The sequence below is a fragment of the Emys orbicularis genome, chromosome 8 (genome assembly GCF_028017835.1).
Source record: "Emys orbicularis isolate rEmyOrb1 chromosome 8, rEmyOrb1.hap1, whole genome shotgun sequence".
Taxonomy (NCBI): Eukaryota; Metazoa; Chordata; order Testudines; family Emydidae; genus Emys; species Emys orbicularis.
Genome location: NC_088690.1, coordinates 45602356 through 45622654, shown reverse-complemented (window position 1 = coordinate 45622654; position 20299 = coordinate 45602356). Strand labels below are relative to the sequence as shown.

Below are 20299 nucleotides of genomic sequence, written 5' to 3'. Positions count from 1 at the left end.
TTCTTGAGGTTATTGAATCTAAGCATGATCCTGTATGACCTTAAACTGCATGGTTTGTGTTAATTGTATATTGTGGAGGAGAATGAACGTTTGGGAGTGTGCTACATGAACTGAGTGTTGTGATGGCTGAAATAAGGAACCTTCACTTTCCTGGGCATTCGCTTCTGGGGCCCCAAAAGATGACCAGGTAGGGACCCTTTTTTCAAACTCCCCAGTATTCTGGGTAGAAACCCTATTCCACCCCAAATGGCTGTATCTCATACCATAAGCAACAGTTTGTACTTGTCTGAAAGTATAAAAACTTTTTTTAAGGAAGTTTTCTTTTTATTGTGTGAATCAAAGAATTTGTGTAATCTGCAGTAAATTGCTCTGCTTCAATTAACCGACTGTATGGTGCTGTGTTTTGTCTTCTATTTCATGTTCCTCTCTTCCTATATACATCCTAGGTTTTTCTGCATCTGTTGATAGCTTCTCTAGTTCTGTTACGTTTTTAGCCTGTCAAATGATTGAGAGAAAGGAGATGGAACCTGACTACATGTACCATTTGTGACTGACAGTCTTTTTTCCTCTGGCTTTTGGAAGTTGGAGAAGGCTTTCTGAATCTTCCTTTGTATGGGAGAAGAACAAGGACTATACCAAATACAATTACCAATACTGCAATTTCCTCCTCAGTGTACGGTGATCAGTTTTGTCTTTTGAATATTTTTGTAAAACTTTACCAGTGTCTTATAAGCCAACATATGTTATACATATAGCACATCATATTATCTATTGCACATCTCATTAACATTATATTATAGATGACTGTTAGCACAAAATTATGGTAAATTGTATTAGGTTCACTCCTGCCCACCTATGTCAAGAGGGTATATATCCCACAATACCTTGCAAAGCTAAATGTAGTGTTTGGCCTTAACGAATATAAACCCACTCAAAATAAAGATAAATGAGTGTTCTACCATGGTACAAGGTAGGATGTGCCTTCATGGCCCAGCTGGTTTGGAATGCTGTATTCAAAAGCAAGAGATAAGGGGTATACAGTGGTAACAGAAAAACAAGGTAAAAAGCTGATTGGTGGATTCCAGGTTTGGGTGATGTATAGAGTACTTTAATTTGTAAGCAAGTCTGCTATAAATATAGCTAGTTTTGGGAGTATATTTTGGGAGTGCACCTTCTGTGTAAGGTGACCTGACATACTGTGAGAAACAGTTTCCCAGAAGGATCAGTGACGTAGTAACTCTTTTCTGTACTGTTCTATTACTGACTTTTAGCAATTAATTGGTTATTTGGTCTCTTGAATGCGCCTCATAAAGAGTCACATGTGTAGTGAATCAACTGCAATGGATTTTAATCAATAGTTTTCAAATATTTAACATGTTTGTGGCACAAAAAGCTACAGCAAAATGTAATTTGCCTGGCTGGTTGGTGTAGCTCATATTCAACATGGATCAGTTTGCTGTACATTTGTTGGCTGAGATGAAATTTTGAAGTCTTCTCCCATGTCACAGAATAAAAATACAAACTGTACAAATCCTTTATATAACTTACATAACTCTACTATCATTTTGTGAAAATAAATTGCTGTTCTCCATTAAGAGAGTTGTTCTCTTTTGGTATCAAGAAAGGGGTTGTATATAGCTCCCTCTGGTGATAGTTAATGCTGAACCCACATCAGCTGTGTGTGTGTATGTTGGGGAAGTGGTGGGGAGTCTTTACAAATAGTGTTAGTGACATAATGCAATCAGCCCCATCAACCAGGGGAGGCAAGTGACATGATGATAAAAGAAACATTTTTGATGAATTTGGTAAATTATCCTGCTTCTTAAACTGCTGTCAGTCATTTAAAGCACAGAGAGTTCTATGGATGATTTCGCAAGAATTCTTGATGTTTCATTAGTGAGTCTCCCATGAGAAGATAATTCCAGTTGTGCATAGTTTTAAATCTGTAGATTTGAGTTGAGATTTAATTGAAGTTTTCAAAATGAGTTCGGTGGTGTATATAAAAAACTGTTAATGGATTTATAGGTTTTGGATGGAAGAGTTTTGAAGGCGTTTTTGAATAGTATTTTAATCATGACGTGGAAACTTAGTTGAACATTTAAAATTCGCTAGTCAGCAATGCATAGCACATAAAAACAACAAAATCTAGGTAGCCAGAGGGAGGGGGGGAAAGTAAATATCAAGTTGAGTAAATTCTGGTTTGGCTTTTATACAATCTAGTGTGTGTGTGTGTGTTAGCCTTAATGGAATAAAAGTGGTATGTGTAAAAAAGGATATTTGAAAATTGCTGACTGAGCCATTGCACAACAAATGGGCTGTAAACTGGGAGACAAAAGTGATTTGCCACTAATTCTGGGTGCATTGTGAAGTTTTATGACCTCTGGTCTCCTTCACTGCCACAATTTTACCTGCTTATTTTTCTCCATTATTAAATTTTTCTCTGATCATTTCTTGTTCATTTTATCAAAGTTTTCCATGTACCCATCTCCAGGTTTGTCACTCTTTCCCCAATAGTATCCTGCCTGCCCCAAAGCGCTCTCATTTTTATAAACTACCCTTTAACACATTTCAGTAATCCCGTTACTGACTGAATTTAACATTTTGTGTTTCCCGGAAGATTGATATCTGAATAATTGAAGTCCCCCAGGACTTATCACCAGGTCTTAAGACTTTAGATCAGTGTCAAGGTGTGAGAAAGCAGAAAAACTGCCGCTTGGCACAGCGGGGGTTAAAGAAAATGTTTGGATTCAGCTAGCCCTGCCCCACTATACCTGCGTCCAATGCCAGTCCTGGAGGGGAGAAACGAAGGGAGCCTGGATCAGAAAGGGGCTGACTGGCAAGGAGCCAGGAGCTCTCTGCCTGCCCGAACGGACGGATCAGCGACCAGCCAGCGTAGCTGCTTCAGGCAAGTAAGGGCTCCCCTGCCAAGAGGAGGCTGCAAATAAGCCCCAGCACTCAGGGCAACTGGACTAGTGTGGCCATGACCCAAACTGAAGAGACTTGTAGGAAGTAGCCCAGGGAAGTAGATCTTGACTCCCTGCTGGGAAGGAGACCCCTTCTCCCCTGTTTAGGTGTTGATCTGCACTGGCCCCAGGCTGGGACCCAGTAGAGGGTTACCATCTCTTCCCTCCTCTCCCCCCACCATACAGACTAAAAAGATCAGTAATCTAGCCACTAGGCTCCCCAGCCCCAAAACACCCTATCACACAAGGTGATTAAGTAGGGATGGTTTCTTCATTTTGGTTTTGAGATCTATAGCAGATGCTGAATGACTTCTCCTTTTCTAGTCATGTCCCTAACCTTAACTCAAAAACTTTCAACTTCTGTCTTTTCCATTAGTATTGGTTTGACTTTATATCAATAATTTAATGTATGATACTAGCCCCCCCTTTCTCTGTTACATCTGACATGACTTTATTTCTTAGTGTTAACATTCCATTCATATGACTTATCCTGCCATGTTTCTATTTTTTCACTGTCTCCTTCCTGATTCATTACTTCTAGCTCAGTCTTTGTTATTACTGTAGTATTAACATACAAAGAGTTGAGGGATTTTTTTCCTATTTCCTGTTAAGTAGTTTTTTTCTTTATGGCTTGACTTTTTAATAATGAACCTGGTAATATCTTTTTCATAAGGCGAACCCCAGATCCACCCTAATAATTTTTTTTTTTTTTTTTTTTTTTTTTGGCAGCCTTGAGATCAGAAGACTCTAAATGCTCAAGTGGAGGCTAGTTAGTACACACTGTACCCTATCTTATGAGGATCAGAGCTCCACGAATGAAAAAATCTTAAGGATTCTCAGGATTCCTTCTGTTTGGTTTAAAGATTGGCATTAGATAGTGGCATCTCAAATGACGGAACACACTGTGGCTTAAGCGCTCATATGATGCTGGCTGTAGTATTACATCAGTGCTCCAAAGAGAGTGCACTGGCTTTTGATTATTGAATTGATTTTTTTGGCTTGGGGCAGACTGCCTCTCTCCTAGTACTTTTACTCCGCAGTTAAAATCACTCGAGGTGCTGACAGTCCTTACGTTTTCTTTTATCTGGGGGCTGGTGGCAGGGTGTTCTCAGGAAAAAGCCCTCGGCTCTTGACTCATTCATCGCTTTTCTTCAATAGAGCCTGCTTTTGATCATCGTAAGGGAACATAACTCAGCTTTTCCTGAGGAGCATCTGAGAGAGATAAGCATACAGTATAAACTGAAAAAAGTCTAATTAAAAGATAATTTATAGCGCTACATAAACAAACACAGCTATTGTGAGTCATGTTCCCTGTCCTGAACAGCTTGCAATTTTAACAGGACAATTTTTCAGAAAAGGGCTGGTGTGTGGAGTTAGTGGAGACTAGGAGGTAGGAAGGAGTCCTGGAAGAAATATAGTGTTGAGATCTAGTTAGTTTGAGGCTTGATATCTCAGGAGGGAGAGAGAGGGCGTTTGGCAAACAAAATGAAGAAAACTGTTCCAGTTGTACATCTACTGTTCCAGTTGCACAGCTACATCATCGTAGAATGCAAAGCAGACTAAGAGAAAATCAAAGGAAACAGTAGGGTCAAGCACAGACAGTGATATTCGGAGGAGATGAGAGCAAAAGGATAGATGTTGTAAGATAAGGACAAAGAGCCTAAATCATAAGAGTCAGGAAGCCAGTAAAGGGAATGATGTGGCTGGCATGGGAGGAGGCAAGGACAAGACTTTACAATGGTATTTTGAGCAGATGAGAGAGTGGAAAAGAGGTGAAAAGCAGCGATGTCAGAGTAAGAGGCTATAAAAATCAAGGTGAGAGATGAGAGACAAGAAACACATGTCCTAGCAGTGAGGTTAGTGAGGAAAGGGCAGATTTTGTTTATATTGATGAGGAAAATGTGGGAGTGTGGCTGGTGGGTGAGAGTGAAAGAAGAGTCAGATGATAGTGAAGTTATGATCGTGAGACAAGAAAAATAAGTAGAGCCCTACGCAGGTACACAAATGTGTATCCGCATCCGATCCGCTATCCGCAAAAACTATCTGCAGATCCGCGGATTTGCCGGGCTCTACACAGGGGGCTGGGCTGAGGCTACGAGGCATCCCCCTGCCAGAGCCCAGTCAGGGAGAGCCGCGGGCAGCTGTGGAGAGCTGTCGCAGACCTTCCACCTGCTCTACGCCTGGTGGGGAGCCTAGGGGGCAGGGACATGGGCGTGGGCTGTTCCCATTCTGTGGCTCTACTTTGTTTAGGTCATGTGCTGTTTGGCAGTTGGGTTGTTTTATGCTCATAAATACTAATTCAGGGCTGTGGAAATGTGCTTTTGAAAATATTATTAATAAATATTTCAAATATTATTTCACATTTGCTACCAGAAGAACATGACTCAGTATAGAATACTCAGTTTGTATTTATTTAAAAAAAAAAAGCTTGAAAAATACTGAAAAAATGTACTAACGATAGTTGCTTTTGTTTTGTAAGAAGTAGTATCTAAAAGAATATTACGTCTGTTTCGGTACTAAAACTTGTACTAAGGATAATGGAGTTAGTTCTTATTGCAATGCTATGTTTTCCCATCAAGTGCTTAGCATGCTTTTGGTGGCACTATAAAATAATTGATGATGATGACACAGTGTTTGCTGCTGTTAGAAAAAATGTTTTGTTTTTTGTGTGCAGATATTTGATTTAATGGATGCCAAAGCCCGGGCTGACTGCATCAAAGAAATAGATCTTCTTAAGGTAAAGACTTGTTAAAGAATTTCATAGGTTTAGTTATAATTTATTGCTTTTTTTTTTCACTCTGACAGTAGATGGTGATGAAATGTCCTCTGTCTTGTACATGAGGCTTTTAAATGTAATACTTAAAGATTTCCATTTAATTTCATTTTTCATTTCTTGAAAAAATAAACTTTCTTTATAAGGAGGCAAGTATTCAGAGGCAGAAGACCTTAAACTGCAAGCTTTCATGTTCAAACATTTGAAGGAAACACAATAATAAGATACTGAATAAACATTTTATATCATGTACAATAATGCACTGATTTTTTAAAGTGGGGTGAATTTAAATTACTATTTCAAGTAACTAAAATATAGTTCTTCGAGTAGTGTCCCTATGGGTGTTCCACCGTAGGCGCACTTGCGTCCCTGCACTGCCGATCAGTGAACTTTGGTAGCAGTGTTTGTTGAGCCCGCACATGTACTATCCCCCCCCTCGTAGTCTGGCTCGAGACGAACTAGTGTTGCGCGGGCAAACCTCCGTCTGTTCCTTCTCAACTGCCCCTGGATAGAGACCGTGCTATTAGCTGTCCCTTCATCGGATCGTTAACCTATTGTTTGAACTTAAGTAGTTACTAATCTTTCTTTTATCTGTTAGTTTAGAGTTTCCTTTGGTTTTTCTTCTCTTAAAAAAACAACAACAAAAACCCAACCCCCCCCAAACCCAACAACTTTAGTTACTACTTTCACTTTATCTGGGGACTACCCTGATGCAGGGTATGCATGCATGCTATGTACATAAGCTGATAGACTTTGCATGCGGTGTCTCCAGTCATGGTCCAGCTCTGTTCACAGGCTGAACAGAAACAACCTAGACAAACTCCTGTCATTACCCACCAAGGTCAAACAATCCTTGAACTGGTGGTAGGACCCAGCAAATGTTTGCACGGGGCTCCTGTTCATACAGCTTCTCCCCTTCCCCCGTCACTACTCCTCTCCAACCATGCATCCCTCATAGGGTGGGGAGCACATCTCAACAACCTCATGACACAAGGCAAGTGGTCACCCACAGAGGTGTGACTTCATATCAATCTCCTCAAACGCAGAGCGCTCAGGAATGCATGTGCTCACTTCCTTCCGCTGATCAGAAGTACACACACAAGGGTCATGACAAGCAACGTAGCATGCATGTACAATATAAATCCTCGGGGGCATGCCAGAATGCCCTTCCTTTGTGCGGAAGCACTAAAGCTATGGAACTGGTGCATTTCCCACAATGTTACAAAATCAGCGTTCTACCTACCAGGAACGCAAAACATGACAGCGGACACTCTCAGCTGCAAGTTCCCACACAACCATGAATGGGAGATGAACTCAGTAATACTCCACGACATATTCAGAAAGTCAGGGACACTGACTATAAACTTGTTTGCCACTTAGCTGAACAAGAAATGCCTGCTCTACTGCTCCAAGGCAGGCCTTGGACTGAACTCGTTAGGGGATGCTCTCCTTCTCTCATGGGACAAGGGCCTTCTATATGCTTCCCCCATTTCCTCTATTGCTGAAAGTCCTGTTAAAATTAAAAAGAGAGAGCAAATGTCACACTGATTGCTCCCACCTGGCCAAAACAGATGTGGTACCTTTACCTGCCACAGCTGGTGATGTATCTGCCAATCCCTCTTCGACTCACTCCTTATCGCCTCTCGCAGAACAAAGGATGCACTCTCAATCCCAACCTGCAAATTCTTCAGCTCAAGGCCTAGTTCCTTCATGGTTCCAACATATAGAGAGATTCTGCTCTCAGGAGGTACAGGAAGTGTTACTACACAGTGGGAAATTGGCTACCCATTGAATTTACCAGGTTCTAGGTTTGGTGTAATTCCAGATAAATTACCATGACATCTGCTACTCTACCAGTAGTCTTAGACTACCTACTGAAGTCTGGACTGTCCCAAGGTATGCTTGGTGGCCAATAATGACTTTTCATTGACAAACAGAGGGGTTTTTAGATTTCTCGCATCCAACTACAAAGAGGTTCCTCAAGAGCGTAACGAGCCTCTTTCCCAAACCCAGACATCCTACCCCACCATGGGAACTGAATTTAGTATTAAAGGGCCTGACCAGACCGCCCTTCCAACCTACGGGCACTTGTTCATTTACACACCTGTCAATGAAGACAGCATTTCTGGTCGCCATTACCTCCATGTGAAGGATAGGGGAGATAGTGGCTCTTATGGCACACCCCCCTTTTTACAGTATTTTTTCCTGACAAGGTCATGCTCAGGCCACACCCAAAGTTCATCCCCAAAGTGACTTTAGCCTTTCACAAGAACCAACTCATTCACTTCCCAACTTTTATCCCAAGCCTCTCTGTGATGATAGGGAAGCTATTCTACATGCACTGGACGTTAGGAGAGCCTAGGCCTTCTATCTGGGCAGGATGAAGGCTTTTAGGAAAGCTAGGCTTTTCCTTTCCATTGTGGATAGGACTAAAGGTGCAGCACTATCGGCCCAGACACTGAGTGGGTCTCAAACTGCATCAAACACTATCATGTTTGCAATGTAGTACCTCCATCTGGAATCCATACACACTTCTCAAGATCGGTTTCCTCCTCCGTCACCTTCAAGGATTTCCCCATCCCGGAAAACTGCACAGCAGCTACCTGGGCGTCTGTGCATTCCTTCGCAGAACACTATGCCATCACTGGGGATTCTGCTTCCGATGCTTGATTTGGTTCCTCAGTATTGTCATCCATAACAGAATCGACTCTGAAGTCCCAGCTTCCCATTGGGTCACTTGCTCAGGAGTCACTTACAGTGGAGCACCCATAGGGACACTATTCGAAGAAGAAGAGAAAGTGACTCGCCTTGTGCAGTAACGATGGTTCTTCAAGATGTGCCCCGCTATGGGTGCGTCACGACCCCCTCGCCTCCCCTGTACTTCAGAGTTCTCTATAAGGGGCTCTGCGGTAGAGAAGGAACTGAAGGGGTTTCCCCGTGCAAGGCTAGTTAGCCTTGAGCCAGATGAGGAGGTGGGAACAGCGCATGTGTGGGCCCAGTTGCTACCAAAGTTCTCTGATCAGCAGTGCAGGGATGCAAGGGCACCGACAGTGAAGCACCCACAGGGACACGCATCTTGAAGAACCGTTGTTACTGCACAAGGTGAGTAACTTTCTCTTCTGGCATGATGGCAGAAGTTCAGCACATTGTCATATAGGGGAGCTTCACCAGAATAAATTTCACTGTCACTTCCAGGGTTACTGGAGGCTGATCATGTTGTGAAATAGATTTGCTTAGGGCTCGTCTACATTTGAAACACTACAGTGGCACCGCTGCAGTGCTTTTACTCCTGGGCTCCTGGAGGGATTCTGCAGGACTGTGTGCCTGCAGAAAGCACCTCCCCCCTTTCCCCCCAGATTTTCTGTTTCCCTGCAGAAAACAGCAGGGAAGCTGCATGGACGGGGAAACGCACACGACCGTGGGCACATTTTGGGGGGGGGGGGCGGGTTGCCCCCCTCCAAACAATGGCGAGGCATGGGGGGGCACACAGGGTTACATGCCACTGCTCCCCCTCATTCTGCAAGCGCAGAGCTGCCCAGCCAAAGGAGGCTGTGTCTTGGCTCCACTGACTGACTCTGCAGCTGAACACCGCCTCCTGGGTCCTAGTGCTAGTTGTGCTCCCCTTCTGTGTGTTGGGAGCCTTCCTGTTTTCTATTCAGTGCAACAGTGAGTGCCCGTGGTGGGACTGGGTAGGGGGGCTGAAGGGGTGGGAGGAAGCAGGGCCGGCTTTAGGCCGATTTGTCCGATTCCCCGAAATTGGGCCCCGCGCCATAGGCGCCTTTTAAATTTTTTTTACTCACCCCGGCGGCGGTCCGCTCCGGGGTCTTCGGCGGCCCCGCTCCCCTGGCCAGAGCACCGGCCGGAGCGTGGCATGCCCCGCAGCCCCGCTCTCCCGGCCGGAGCACTGCAAGCCCTGCAGCCCCGCTCTCCCTCTGGAGCTCCGGCCGGAGCGTGACAGCCCCGCGGCCCCACAACCGCGGCTGGAGCACGGCAAGCCCCACGACCGCCCTCTCCCGGCCGGCAATCTGAAGTGCTGCCGAAGACTGGGAGCGCCGCCCCGGTGAGTACAAGCCCCAGGAATCGGGCCCCGCACTTGCTAAAGCTGGCCCTGGGAGGAAGTGGCAGTGGGGAAGGAAGGGGGAGGGGAATGTGGGAGTCCGGGGAGGGGGATGGAGAAGAAAAGGGGATAGGGGAATCGCAGGGGGAAGAGGGAGCCTGGCATGCGGCATCCCCTCGGCAGCAGCTGGAGCTCCCCCGTTAACCAGGCCTATCAAACCTACAGCTGGACACCTCTGGCAAGCCCCCCATACTCAGTCCCCAACCCCACTGATCCCCAGCCAGCTGCACTGAGGCCCCCCCAACCCTCCTGCTGAGCCCCATCTCCCCTGCACCTGGAACTCCACAACGAGCCTCTGTGCATCCAGATCTCCCACTGAGCTGCCCAAACCCAGATTGCCCCCCCACAGAAACCTGTCACCCCAGACCTGGTTCCCCCCCACACACTAAGCCCTTCCACACTTGGATCCTGCTGTGCTGAGCCTGCTCACCCACACCTGGTGCACCTGACGCAGAGGGGCAGGATCCTGGGGTATTTCTGGAGTAGGCCCAGCCCTTGCACTGTGTCAGGGTCAGGTGCAGCCTCACTGCCGAATCCCTGTACCAGGGGAGGTGGGGGCTTCATGGTGATCTCCCACCTCAATGCAGCCACTGGCCTGTGCTCCCCACTGCCATGCTGGAGACATTTATTTATTGGCAAATAAAATTTTCAGAATTTTAAAATATCGTGCGCATAATTCTTTGGTGCAGAATTCCCTCAGGAGTAAGGGCACATCTTTGCTACCCGCCGGATCGGCGGGTAGCAATCGGTCTATTGGGGATCGACTTATCGCATCTAGTGAAGACGCGATAAAATCGATCCCTGAGCGCTCTGCCATCGACTCCGGAAATCGACCGCGGCAAGAGGCGGCAGCGGAGTCGACGGTGGCGCGGCAGCGGTTGACTTGCCGCCGTCCTCACAGCCAGGTAAGTCGACCTAAAATACGCAACTTCAGCTACGCTATTCACGTAGCTGAAGTTGCGTATCTTAGGTCGACCCCCCGCTGTAGTGTAGACCTAGCCTAAGTGTTTCAGATGTTGATATTACATATGCCGGTGGGAGGGGTTCTCCCCTCAGCATAGGTAATCCATCTCCCTGAGAGGCAGTAGCTAGATTGGAAGAAGAATTCTTCAATTAATCTAGTGCTGTCTACACTGGGGGTTAGATAATCTTAACTAAGTTGCTCAGGGATGTTGATTTTTTCACACCCCTGAGCGACATAGCTGGGTCAACCTAATTTTTTAGTGTAGACCAGGCCTTAGTTTCTTGCAAGGAGGTGATTTGTCCCTACAGTGTTTTTTGCCATCCAGCTCATAGCGGGGCACTGATGTATGTTTAAAGCCAGTTGTACCCTTCCATTCAGAGGTCGAATGATTGATAGTAGCCACCAGATGAGAGTGTGATGGAGGGGGAAAGGTGACTGATGGGCTAGGAGAAAACTCACATGCCACAGTCTACATCTTGATGTCCCTGCCTTGAAATGAGGTTCTGTATTCTGCGTTCTGGTCAGTAGCAGAATTCACACAGGTTAATGGAGAACTTTCTATCTAAAGAAAATTGGAGTTAAAGGTATGCTTAGTAAATTACCTCAAATTGTCTAATTTGCTCCAGATGAGCAGCCACTTCCTCATAATATAGATGGAGCTAGTAGCAATGCCTGGTTAAGTTTGTACACTTTCCAGTACAAGCCCTTGCTTTCAGTTTCTCATCAATTGGCCAGACTTCAACCATACAGGCTGAAATTTTCCATGTTTGCTCTCTGCCTCTGATTTTCTTCAGTATCCTGTCTCTCCTTCCCTTCTCCCTGCTCAGTCCAAGAGTTTCAGCAAAAAGGCTTCAGCTGTTTTCAAGAATGAGGTTAGAGGGAAATACATATGCTTTGCCTATGTTAATTTTTTTTCAGTTGCTTCTTTGAAGATCTCCAATGTATCCATACTTTAGTGGAGGGACTTGAAATTTGGAAAGGAGATAGTCCTAGGGCCAGAGAAGTACTATTTGCTGTCCTCATTAAAATTTACACGTATTTGGGCAATTTGTAATCTTCTGCAAATAGTCGTGTGCACATGCTCAGTAGAGCTTATTTAGAGGTTATCTGCTAAAATCTAAAAACTTTCCATCTGTACTGAGATCTTAAACATGACAACTGCACCAAATGTACTACCAGGATCAAGAGTTAGAGCCCTAGATGGTGGGTTTGATGCAGTAGCAATGTCAGGTGCCAGGAAGGAGTTCTGGGTGCTGAGAGTTCTGGTCACTGCTGTTCCACTGAATTCTATGCACTTCACATGCCTTATTATTGATCAAAGCCTCATACCCCTATCTTAGCAGGCAGGAAAGTATATTTTTTTTCATTGTTTTTATAGTTGCAGTAACTGAAAGATGCATGAGGTTTCTTCTGTCAGAGCTGGCAGTGGAATTTGAGTCAGATTCTGCACTGCACCTCCTGAAGGGCACAGATCAGAATGGAGTAGGGAGAACAAATATTAATTTGTCAGCTTCCAGAATGTGGACTCCTTTGGAGGCCAGAGTAAATTCTCATTCACTTAGCCCCACTACTTTCAGAATGAATGTGCCAATCTTATATATGTGACTGTGTTGTCTTCAACCACTAGGCTATCTGTCTAGGTGTATTATTCCGATCAGTGTAATATCTGAGTGCCTCACAGTCTTCATTGTTTTTATCCTCACAACACTCCTTCAAGACAGTGAAGTCCTAACATAAAGAGACGGATTTACCAAGATCAGACAGGAAATCTGTGGCAGAGCCGGAAATGGAATCCAGGTCCATCTAACCATTGAACCATCCTTCATCTCTAGAAGGAATTATAGAGATGATCCACATAGGAGAGAAGAGCTTACTACTGTTCCTAGTTAGGTAGAGGTTTGGGCTGTACAGAAAAGGTCCTGGATTCCAGCCCTACTGATAATCCATAATGGATTTTTTTATTTTAGTTTGCTTTCAAAAATAAAAGGAAATTACTTACAAAACACTATTAAAAGAACATTAGACTGTGGGAACAAATAAGAACTAAGTTTGCAAAGTCCAAGCACTTAAAAATCAGGAAATGTCAGAATTGAGGTTCCCAGAATTTTGCCCCTTGTGCCTATGTGTTTTGATAGTTATTAATTACACAATCACAAACTCTTTGTTCTACAAGTCTCCTTCATTTAATAAAGAGGGTGGACAGTGAATGAGACAGAGGAACGTAAGAAGAGAAAATTTTGGTTTGACCCAGCATAGCCATTCTTATGTTCTCTTGTGTTCAAAGTACTGGACTTAGACCCGGAGACTCTGGGTTGTGTTCCTGGCTCTGCCACAGACTTCTGTGATGTTGAGCAGTATTATTGTAATGCTTACACGCAAGGGGATGGAGTTAAGGTTGCATGAGACAAACACCTAGTTCTGTGCCCTTAAAGAACACACCTACTTTAAAAACAAACAAAAAAACCCTAACCCTATACTTCATCACACTAGCAGCGAGGACATACAATTTTCAGTCACTACAAAACCAGAATTGACTGTTTGTGTGAAGAATGTGGGAGCTATCTGTATTATTTTTTTATGAATATAGTGTGTATCTCTGTTTACATACTTGCTATTGTGCTATTTATTATGTGGGTTCTAAGGCCTTGTCTACACTGCCACTTTACAGCGCTGAACCTTTCTTGCTCAGGGATGTGAACCCCCCCGACCAATGCAAGTTTCAGCAGTGTAGATAGTGCACCAGCGCTGGGAGCTGTTCTCCGAGCACTTGGAACTACTCCCCTGGTGGAGGTGTTTTTTTTTTTTTAATAGCGCTGTGAGGGCTCTCTCCCAGCGCTGGTGCCACGACTACACAGCCACATTAAAGTGGTGCTGTGGCAGCACTTTAACGTTGGTAGTGAAGACATACCCTTAGTGTTAATTCCTGCCAAAATTCCTTGGCCATCCATAGAAAGGCAGACAATGGCTTTAGATAATCCAATCACTGGCAATACAGGTGTCAATGCCTTTGAAGCCAGTCTCTGACCAAGATGAGCCCACCACCCCAGGCTTCTTTTGAGGGGAAGGATGGTGGCTTTCAGATGAGGAACATGGAATAAAACACTCTTGAGTAGATACATTATTTGAGCTGAAGGGGGAGGCAGTGTCTGCAGGGAGGCAGATGGGACCCTGGGCCCCAGAAGCAGGGTCTGCCTAAACTTTAGGTAAGATACATGTGTAGGCCCTTTGTTATTTGAACCCTTTTCTCTGGATGCTGTGTTCCTATGAATAAATAAATATTTTGACGAAGCGGTTTTTAGTCATTGCATTTACCTGCTGGTAACAGCTAATGAAGGGACACCTATTGCAAATGCCAAATCCAGTTGGATCTGCTGTGGAAACACTGTTGGTAAAAAGGGGATTGTGACGGGTTGGATTACAGAAACCCTCTTGGGAGCTGCCACCTGATGTGCCAAGACTACTTCTACCCCTGCCTTCCCTGCCAGCTCAGGGCCCTAGCACCCTGTCTTGCTGAGCCAGACACTCCCGTCTGCTCCAACAAAAACCTAGGGTCTGAATTACTTGCCCCAAAGCTGCAGGTTTACCTGAAAGCAGCTAACAGAAGTGTTCCTGTCTTTAACACTCAGATGCCCAACTCCCAATGGGGTCTAAACCCAAATAAATCCGTTTTACCCTGTATAAAGCTTATACAGGGTAAACTCATAAATTGTTCGCCCTCTATAACACTGCTAGAGAGATATGCACAGTTGTTTGCTCCCCCAGGTATTACTACATACTCTGAGTTAATAAGTAAAAAGTGATTTTATTAAATACAGAAAGTAGATTTAAGTGGTTCCAAGTAGTAACAGACAGAACAAAGTAAGTTACCAAGCAAAATAAAATAAAATGCGCACATCTATGTCTAATCAAACTGAATACAGATAAGATCCTCACCAGTTCCAGAATGCTCCCTTTTACAGACTAATCTCCTTTTAGCCTAGGTCCAGCGATCACTCACAGCTAGGGTGACCAGATCAGAGATATAAAATATCAGGACGCGGGGGGGCTGAGCAAAAAAAAAAAAAAAAAAAAGTTTCAGAGGGGCCGGGGGTATTAGCAGGCCCCGGCCGCGCGTGCTGCCCTCCCCGCGGAGCCTCCCACCCTGGGCACATGCGGTGCACGGTGGGTCCAGGCGGGGGCAGCGCGGAGCGGGCGGGGGCCGGGTGGGCGGCGCAGGCCGAATCCCCGCTGCTGCCAGCGGGACACCCCTCCCGCCACCCCGGGCACATGCGACGCGCGTCCCCCGCGCCTAGTCTCCCTCCTGCCGGGAAGGAGCCACGGGAGAGGCACGGGGCTCCCCGCCGGCGGCGGGGCGCGTGCCGTATGTGCCCGGGGCGGGCCGGGGGGCAGGAGGCGCGTCCCGCTGGGAAGGAGCTGCAGCTGCGAGCGGGAGGGAGAGGCGCGGGGCTCCCCGGTAGCAGCGGGGATTCGGCCCATGCCCCCGCGCTGCCCACCCGGCCCCTGCCCGCTCCGCGCTGCCCCGCGGGCTGCAGGGCTGGAGCAGCCTCCGCCCTGTGCTCCCGGCCCTGGGCCCCCGTGTGCAGTGGCCCGGGGGCCGGGCAGGAGCCCTCTGACGCGGCGGGGGGCTCAGCTCTGAGCCCCCCCGTCTCCCTCTCTCCCTTTCTCCCTCGCCAGCCCCCTTTTGCCTGCCCGGTGCCCGGAGCTGACTCATCAGCTCCAGGATCCAGGCGCCGCCACCACCCCCTTCCCTCCCTCCAGGTTTGCGCCGCCATGCAGCTGCAAGCCTGGGAGGGAGGAGGAATGCCGCGTGGTTGGGGAAGAGACGGGGCCAGGGCGGGGATTTGGGGAGCGAGCCAATGGGGGAAGGAGGAGGCAGAGCCAGGGCGGGGGGGGGGGGGGAGAAGAGTCTCTGCGGGAGGGCAAAATTTCTTGTTTGTCCAGTGTCCCGACCAAACTTTGTTAGTCTCTAAGGTGCCACAAGTACTCCTGTTATTTTTAAGGTTATTTAGAAATCAAGCCAGTACACAGCCAACATTCATAACATCGAATAGAAAAATGATACATGCATGCAAATAGGATTAATACATTCAGTAGATCATAACCTTTACGGAGATATGTTACATGGTGTATGTAGCATAAAACACATTCTAAGCATATTTCCATAGAGCCTTATGGGAGGTACCATGACAGGGATGTTTCAGTCTAGAACTGGGTCTGTGAGTGAGAGAATCTTAGCATTCCACTCTGAGAGGCGGGAAGGCTCAGGGCCTGTCATTTGAAAATGTGCACTTGAGATAGACCTAACGGGGGTCAGAAGTGCAACCTAACCATGTGACTTTGACAGCTGGCCTAGTCACTTCCAAGAAACACAACAGTTTGGATTAATTTTAGTTTTTGTAATACATTGAGTTTGGCCATGACCGGCATGTTCTTGCAAGATAGGAAATCATATATAGGTATCTATAAATAATATACATTTTTAACTTCTTATATACAAACCTGAATTATCCTAGTTGAAAATCTACAAGTTAAACTGTGTCTTTTCCACTCAACTATTAACCTACTTCAACACATTTCTCACACCTACCTACCTGCTTCTACAGACACCTGAAGCCTGCTGATATTTTTTGCTTCATTTTGATATTTAAATAAGTATCCTTTCCTGAAAGATAGAGTTAGCTTTAAGGTTGTTAAATTAGCTCGGACTTTAAAAAAAGAGAGCGAGTGAGCAAATGTTTGTTACAAAACATAAACATGCACTTTTTATTGTCAATTCATGTATTTATTAACTTACAGCTTAACATGTAAATTTATTTAGTTTTAGAAGACTAACTTTTAAAAAATAAATCCTACCTAATTCTTAGAGATCTTTTTAGTCATCTTATGGTATTTTATGTTGTCTTACTAGTTATCACTTGAATACAGTTTGAGGCTTAACAACCTCCAGAATTATTTTGAGGTTTTATATTAATCTAAATAAACTTATATTTACTTACATTTCTTTTATTACTTCAAAATTATAGCATAGTTTGAGACTTGATGGATTTTAAATGGGTTCAGAAATTCTTGCAAACTTGAAATGTTTACATTATGTAAATAATTCATGTTAGCACGTACTTTTTGTAACATGCTACAGTATTTTGTAGCGTATTAGTTTTTCCTTGTTAAGAAAGGATACTTCATTGGTCAGTGATTTAAGATGATGACATGCTGTAGAATGAAACCTCTATTTATCTTTTCTTAGCAACTGAATCATCCAAATGTAATTAAATACTATGCCTCCTTCATTGAAGACAATGAGCTAAACATAGTGTTGGAATTAGCAGATGCTGGAGACCTCTCTAGAATGATAAAGGTATGAATTTTATTTTAATAGCCTTTAATAATCTATTTGGAGCAATGTACTATGTTTTTATTCACTTTTCATTCTAATTGCTCAGCTTTTGGGTCTTGCAAACTGGGTCTTTGGTTCTTAAATTACAAATATTGTGTTTGATTTATTTGAAATGCAAGCCATAATTGTTAAAGAACAGGTGCTCAGAGACTCAAACAAGAAACTTGCAAAGTCTTTCTCCCCCCACCCCTCCGCTTAAGGAAGCAAATTTGTTTGGAAATGCTTTTATTATGCCGCAGTAGCTAACTGTGGTACATTTGAGATTAGGTCAGTTGCTTCAGCTCTTCTTCTGTACATTGTGTTTCACAAGTAATTAGGGCCCATAGAACAGTCCATCAGATTTTAGAAATCTGCTTGTAGTTGCTGATTTTATGATTGGCTCTTGGGACTGGAACATTTTTATCAGTAAGGCTATGTTTTAGTCACGGGTATCTTTAGTAAAAGTCATGGACAGATCACGGGGCAGTAAACAAAAATTCACAGGCCTGTGACCTGTCCATGACTTTTACTAAAAATATCCCTGACTAAAACTGGGGTGCCGTGGGGGCGAGTCGCGGGTGCTGGGGAGGGGGGTGCAGATGCTGGGAGGAGGGGAGGCATGGCCTGGTGGGAGCGTGGGTGCTGGGGGGGGAGGAGTTGGTGGGACAGGGGCAGGCTCCTTATCTAGCTCCTGGGAAGCGGCAGCCCCAGCAACCTAGCTCCACATGCTGCCTCTGCTCCGTCCCAAGCCCCGGTTCTGCAGCTCCCATTGGCTGGGAACCACAGCTAATGGGCGCGGTGCCTGGCTGCCAGCAGAGGCAGCATGTGGAGCTAGGGGAGCTGAGGGACAGGAGCCCCCCAGGTAAGCAATGGCCCCAAGCCCTACCTCCCCCCCACACCCCAAACACCTGCTTCTGGGAGACGGGGAGCCCAAGACTGCCCCAGCAGCAGCCAATGTGACTGACCAGGGGTTGCCCGAGCTGCTCAGGCGGCTCCTGGGCCAGCCGCACGGGTCTGCTGCAGAAGTCATGAAGGTCACGGAAAGTCATGGAATCCGTGACCTCTGTGACACACATGGAGCCTTATTTATCAGTTCTGCAATTTTTATAATCAATGATTTTATCTTCACAATGGTGTCTGTCTGTCTGTCTCAGTCTCTGTCTGCATATATGGTTTTCCAATCTATAACTAGGTTTTTCTAGTGAAGCAGTAAAGCTAAAACTGCTTATGTCATTTGAGAGGATGCTCTTCAGATAATCTGGGGACAGTTTTTAGTTTAGCAGTTCCTTCCTTCAAGTTGGCTAAGTGAGTAGCATGTATGACATTTCTTCGAATAGTGGTGCTATGGATGCTCCATGTCAGGATGTGTGTGCACCCGTGCGCCCTGGATTGAAGATTTTTATCAGCAGTGTCTGTGGGTACATGCTTGCTCATTAGGCACTCTTGTGTTCTGATACAAGGGCATTTAGGGAGGGACCAGCCGACATTCCAGTACCTTCTGAACCTTCTGCAGCTTGAGACAGAGTTTTGCAGTGTCTGGTAGCTAGCCTCATGGCTTGCTACATCTCTTACTCCAAATTTTCTTTATTTTCTTAGTATTTTTATTTATATGTTGTTTTTAGCACAGTTTGTGCTTTTAAAAGGGGAGGAGGAGCTCCCTTTCCCTTCTTCTATTTTTGTGCACTGTTTGAACCTTTCTTTTTCACAGTCCATGATTCACAGCCACAAGTGCAGGTTATACCCAACACTCCAGGCTTCAAACCCTGCCAAACCTGCCATAGGTCTTTCTCATGCAGCAAAGAACTTTCAAACTGCCTTTGGTGCCTCAAGAAGTCTCACATCCCCTCCAAATGTAAGATCTACTTAGTTTTTAAGAGCATATCTAAGAAATTGAGGAGGACAGGCTCAAACAATTATCAGTGGAGTGCTAGCTGAGACCCACAGTATTTGAGTCATCCCGCCCCCCATACATATGATCCACAGAGCGCTGCAGCAACCATCTCTACAGCGACAGTAAGAAAAGACCCTGGGGGCCCTTTGGAACCGTCTAAACCCGCAGTCCCATCCCTTGCAGTACCAAGACAGCAGCAGCTAAGAAATCCATGCTGCGTACCAAGAAACTGACTGGCAAGCTATCTAAAGCAGGACCTGCATTGGCACTGGTCTCTGTGCCTCTGAGATACATGAACTTGAGAGCCAAACTGAAATAGCCATCGGTACTGCCTGCAGCAAACAGACATAAGATGCACTGATCGTACTTCGGTGTTTTCTCCAGTATCACTGGACGTTCTGACTCCTGATGTTTCCTACCCAGATTTGCTGGTACTGTCCAGTCTTTTAACTCATGAAGATCTTTGGATCCTGGAGAAGCCTGAATCACTGTAGCTGAGGGGTATCGAGAGACATTACTCACTGGTACCGTCTCACCTCCTGGCGCCTACTTCCTGTTGAAAATGGTAGTGAAGGGTGTCTCACCATCCAGTACTGCCACAGCCTCCAGTCCCTCACAAACTCTTTGAGGGTACATAGATGCATTTCCAGATGCTACCGACTCACTGTCCTTATCGACCTCTGGTAACGTTGCAATTACAGGACCCCTTCCAGGTCCCTGTGCCATCTTGACCACCAGTAATGACACCATTTGCCACTCCAGTTGACACAGATGACACTACATCTGGTTTGGAAGTGTCTATGCAGGGTCACCCTTTTGACCTCCATTATTAGAAGTTACACCCTGGTGATGAAACTTCTAGTGGGAGATATACTTGACATCACTGGTAAGGACAAATGTGGAGTCTTTCCCCCTTCCCTTATGCTCCACAACAGTGGGCTTATTGGAACCCCTGAGTCCCTTATGCTGTCCAGTTATACAGGGTCCCAGCTTGTGAGAACAACTGATGGCCTTGGGTCCTTCCACACAGCAATATCTTACAGGGCAGCAAGAGCCACCTGCAGAAGAATAAACACCACCTTCCCATAAAGTCGCCTCCTCACCAGACACGGCTGTCTTGCCTCCCCCATCATCTTATGATGATGATTTCAAGGCCTTTCAGGATCTTATGAAACATTTAGTTGAGACCCTGCATATTCTATTGGAAGAGATACAGGA

At 45.5% G+C, this 20299-nt stretch overlaps 1 protein-coding gene across 2 annotated transcripts in view; it reads left to right on the top strand.

Moving 5' to 3' along the window:
- NEK7 (NIMA related kinase 7) overlaps nt 1-20299 on the top strand; it is a 141761-nt gene that overhangs the window by 51272 nt on the left and 70190 nt on the right. For both annotated transcript variants that reach the window (XM_065408926.1, XM_065408927.1), the window contains 2 exons: nt 5638-5700; nt 17062-17172. In XM_065408926.1, coding sequence (XP_065264998.1) covers nt 5638-5700; nt 17062-17172 — 174 coding nt within the window. The remainder of the gene's footprint in view (nt 1-5637; nt 5701-17061; nt 17173-20299) is intronic.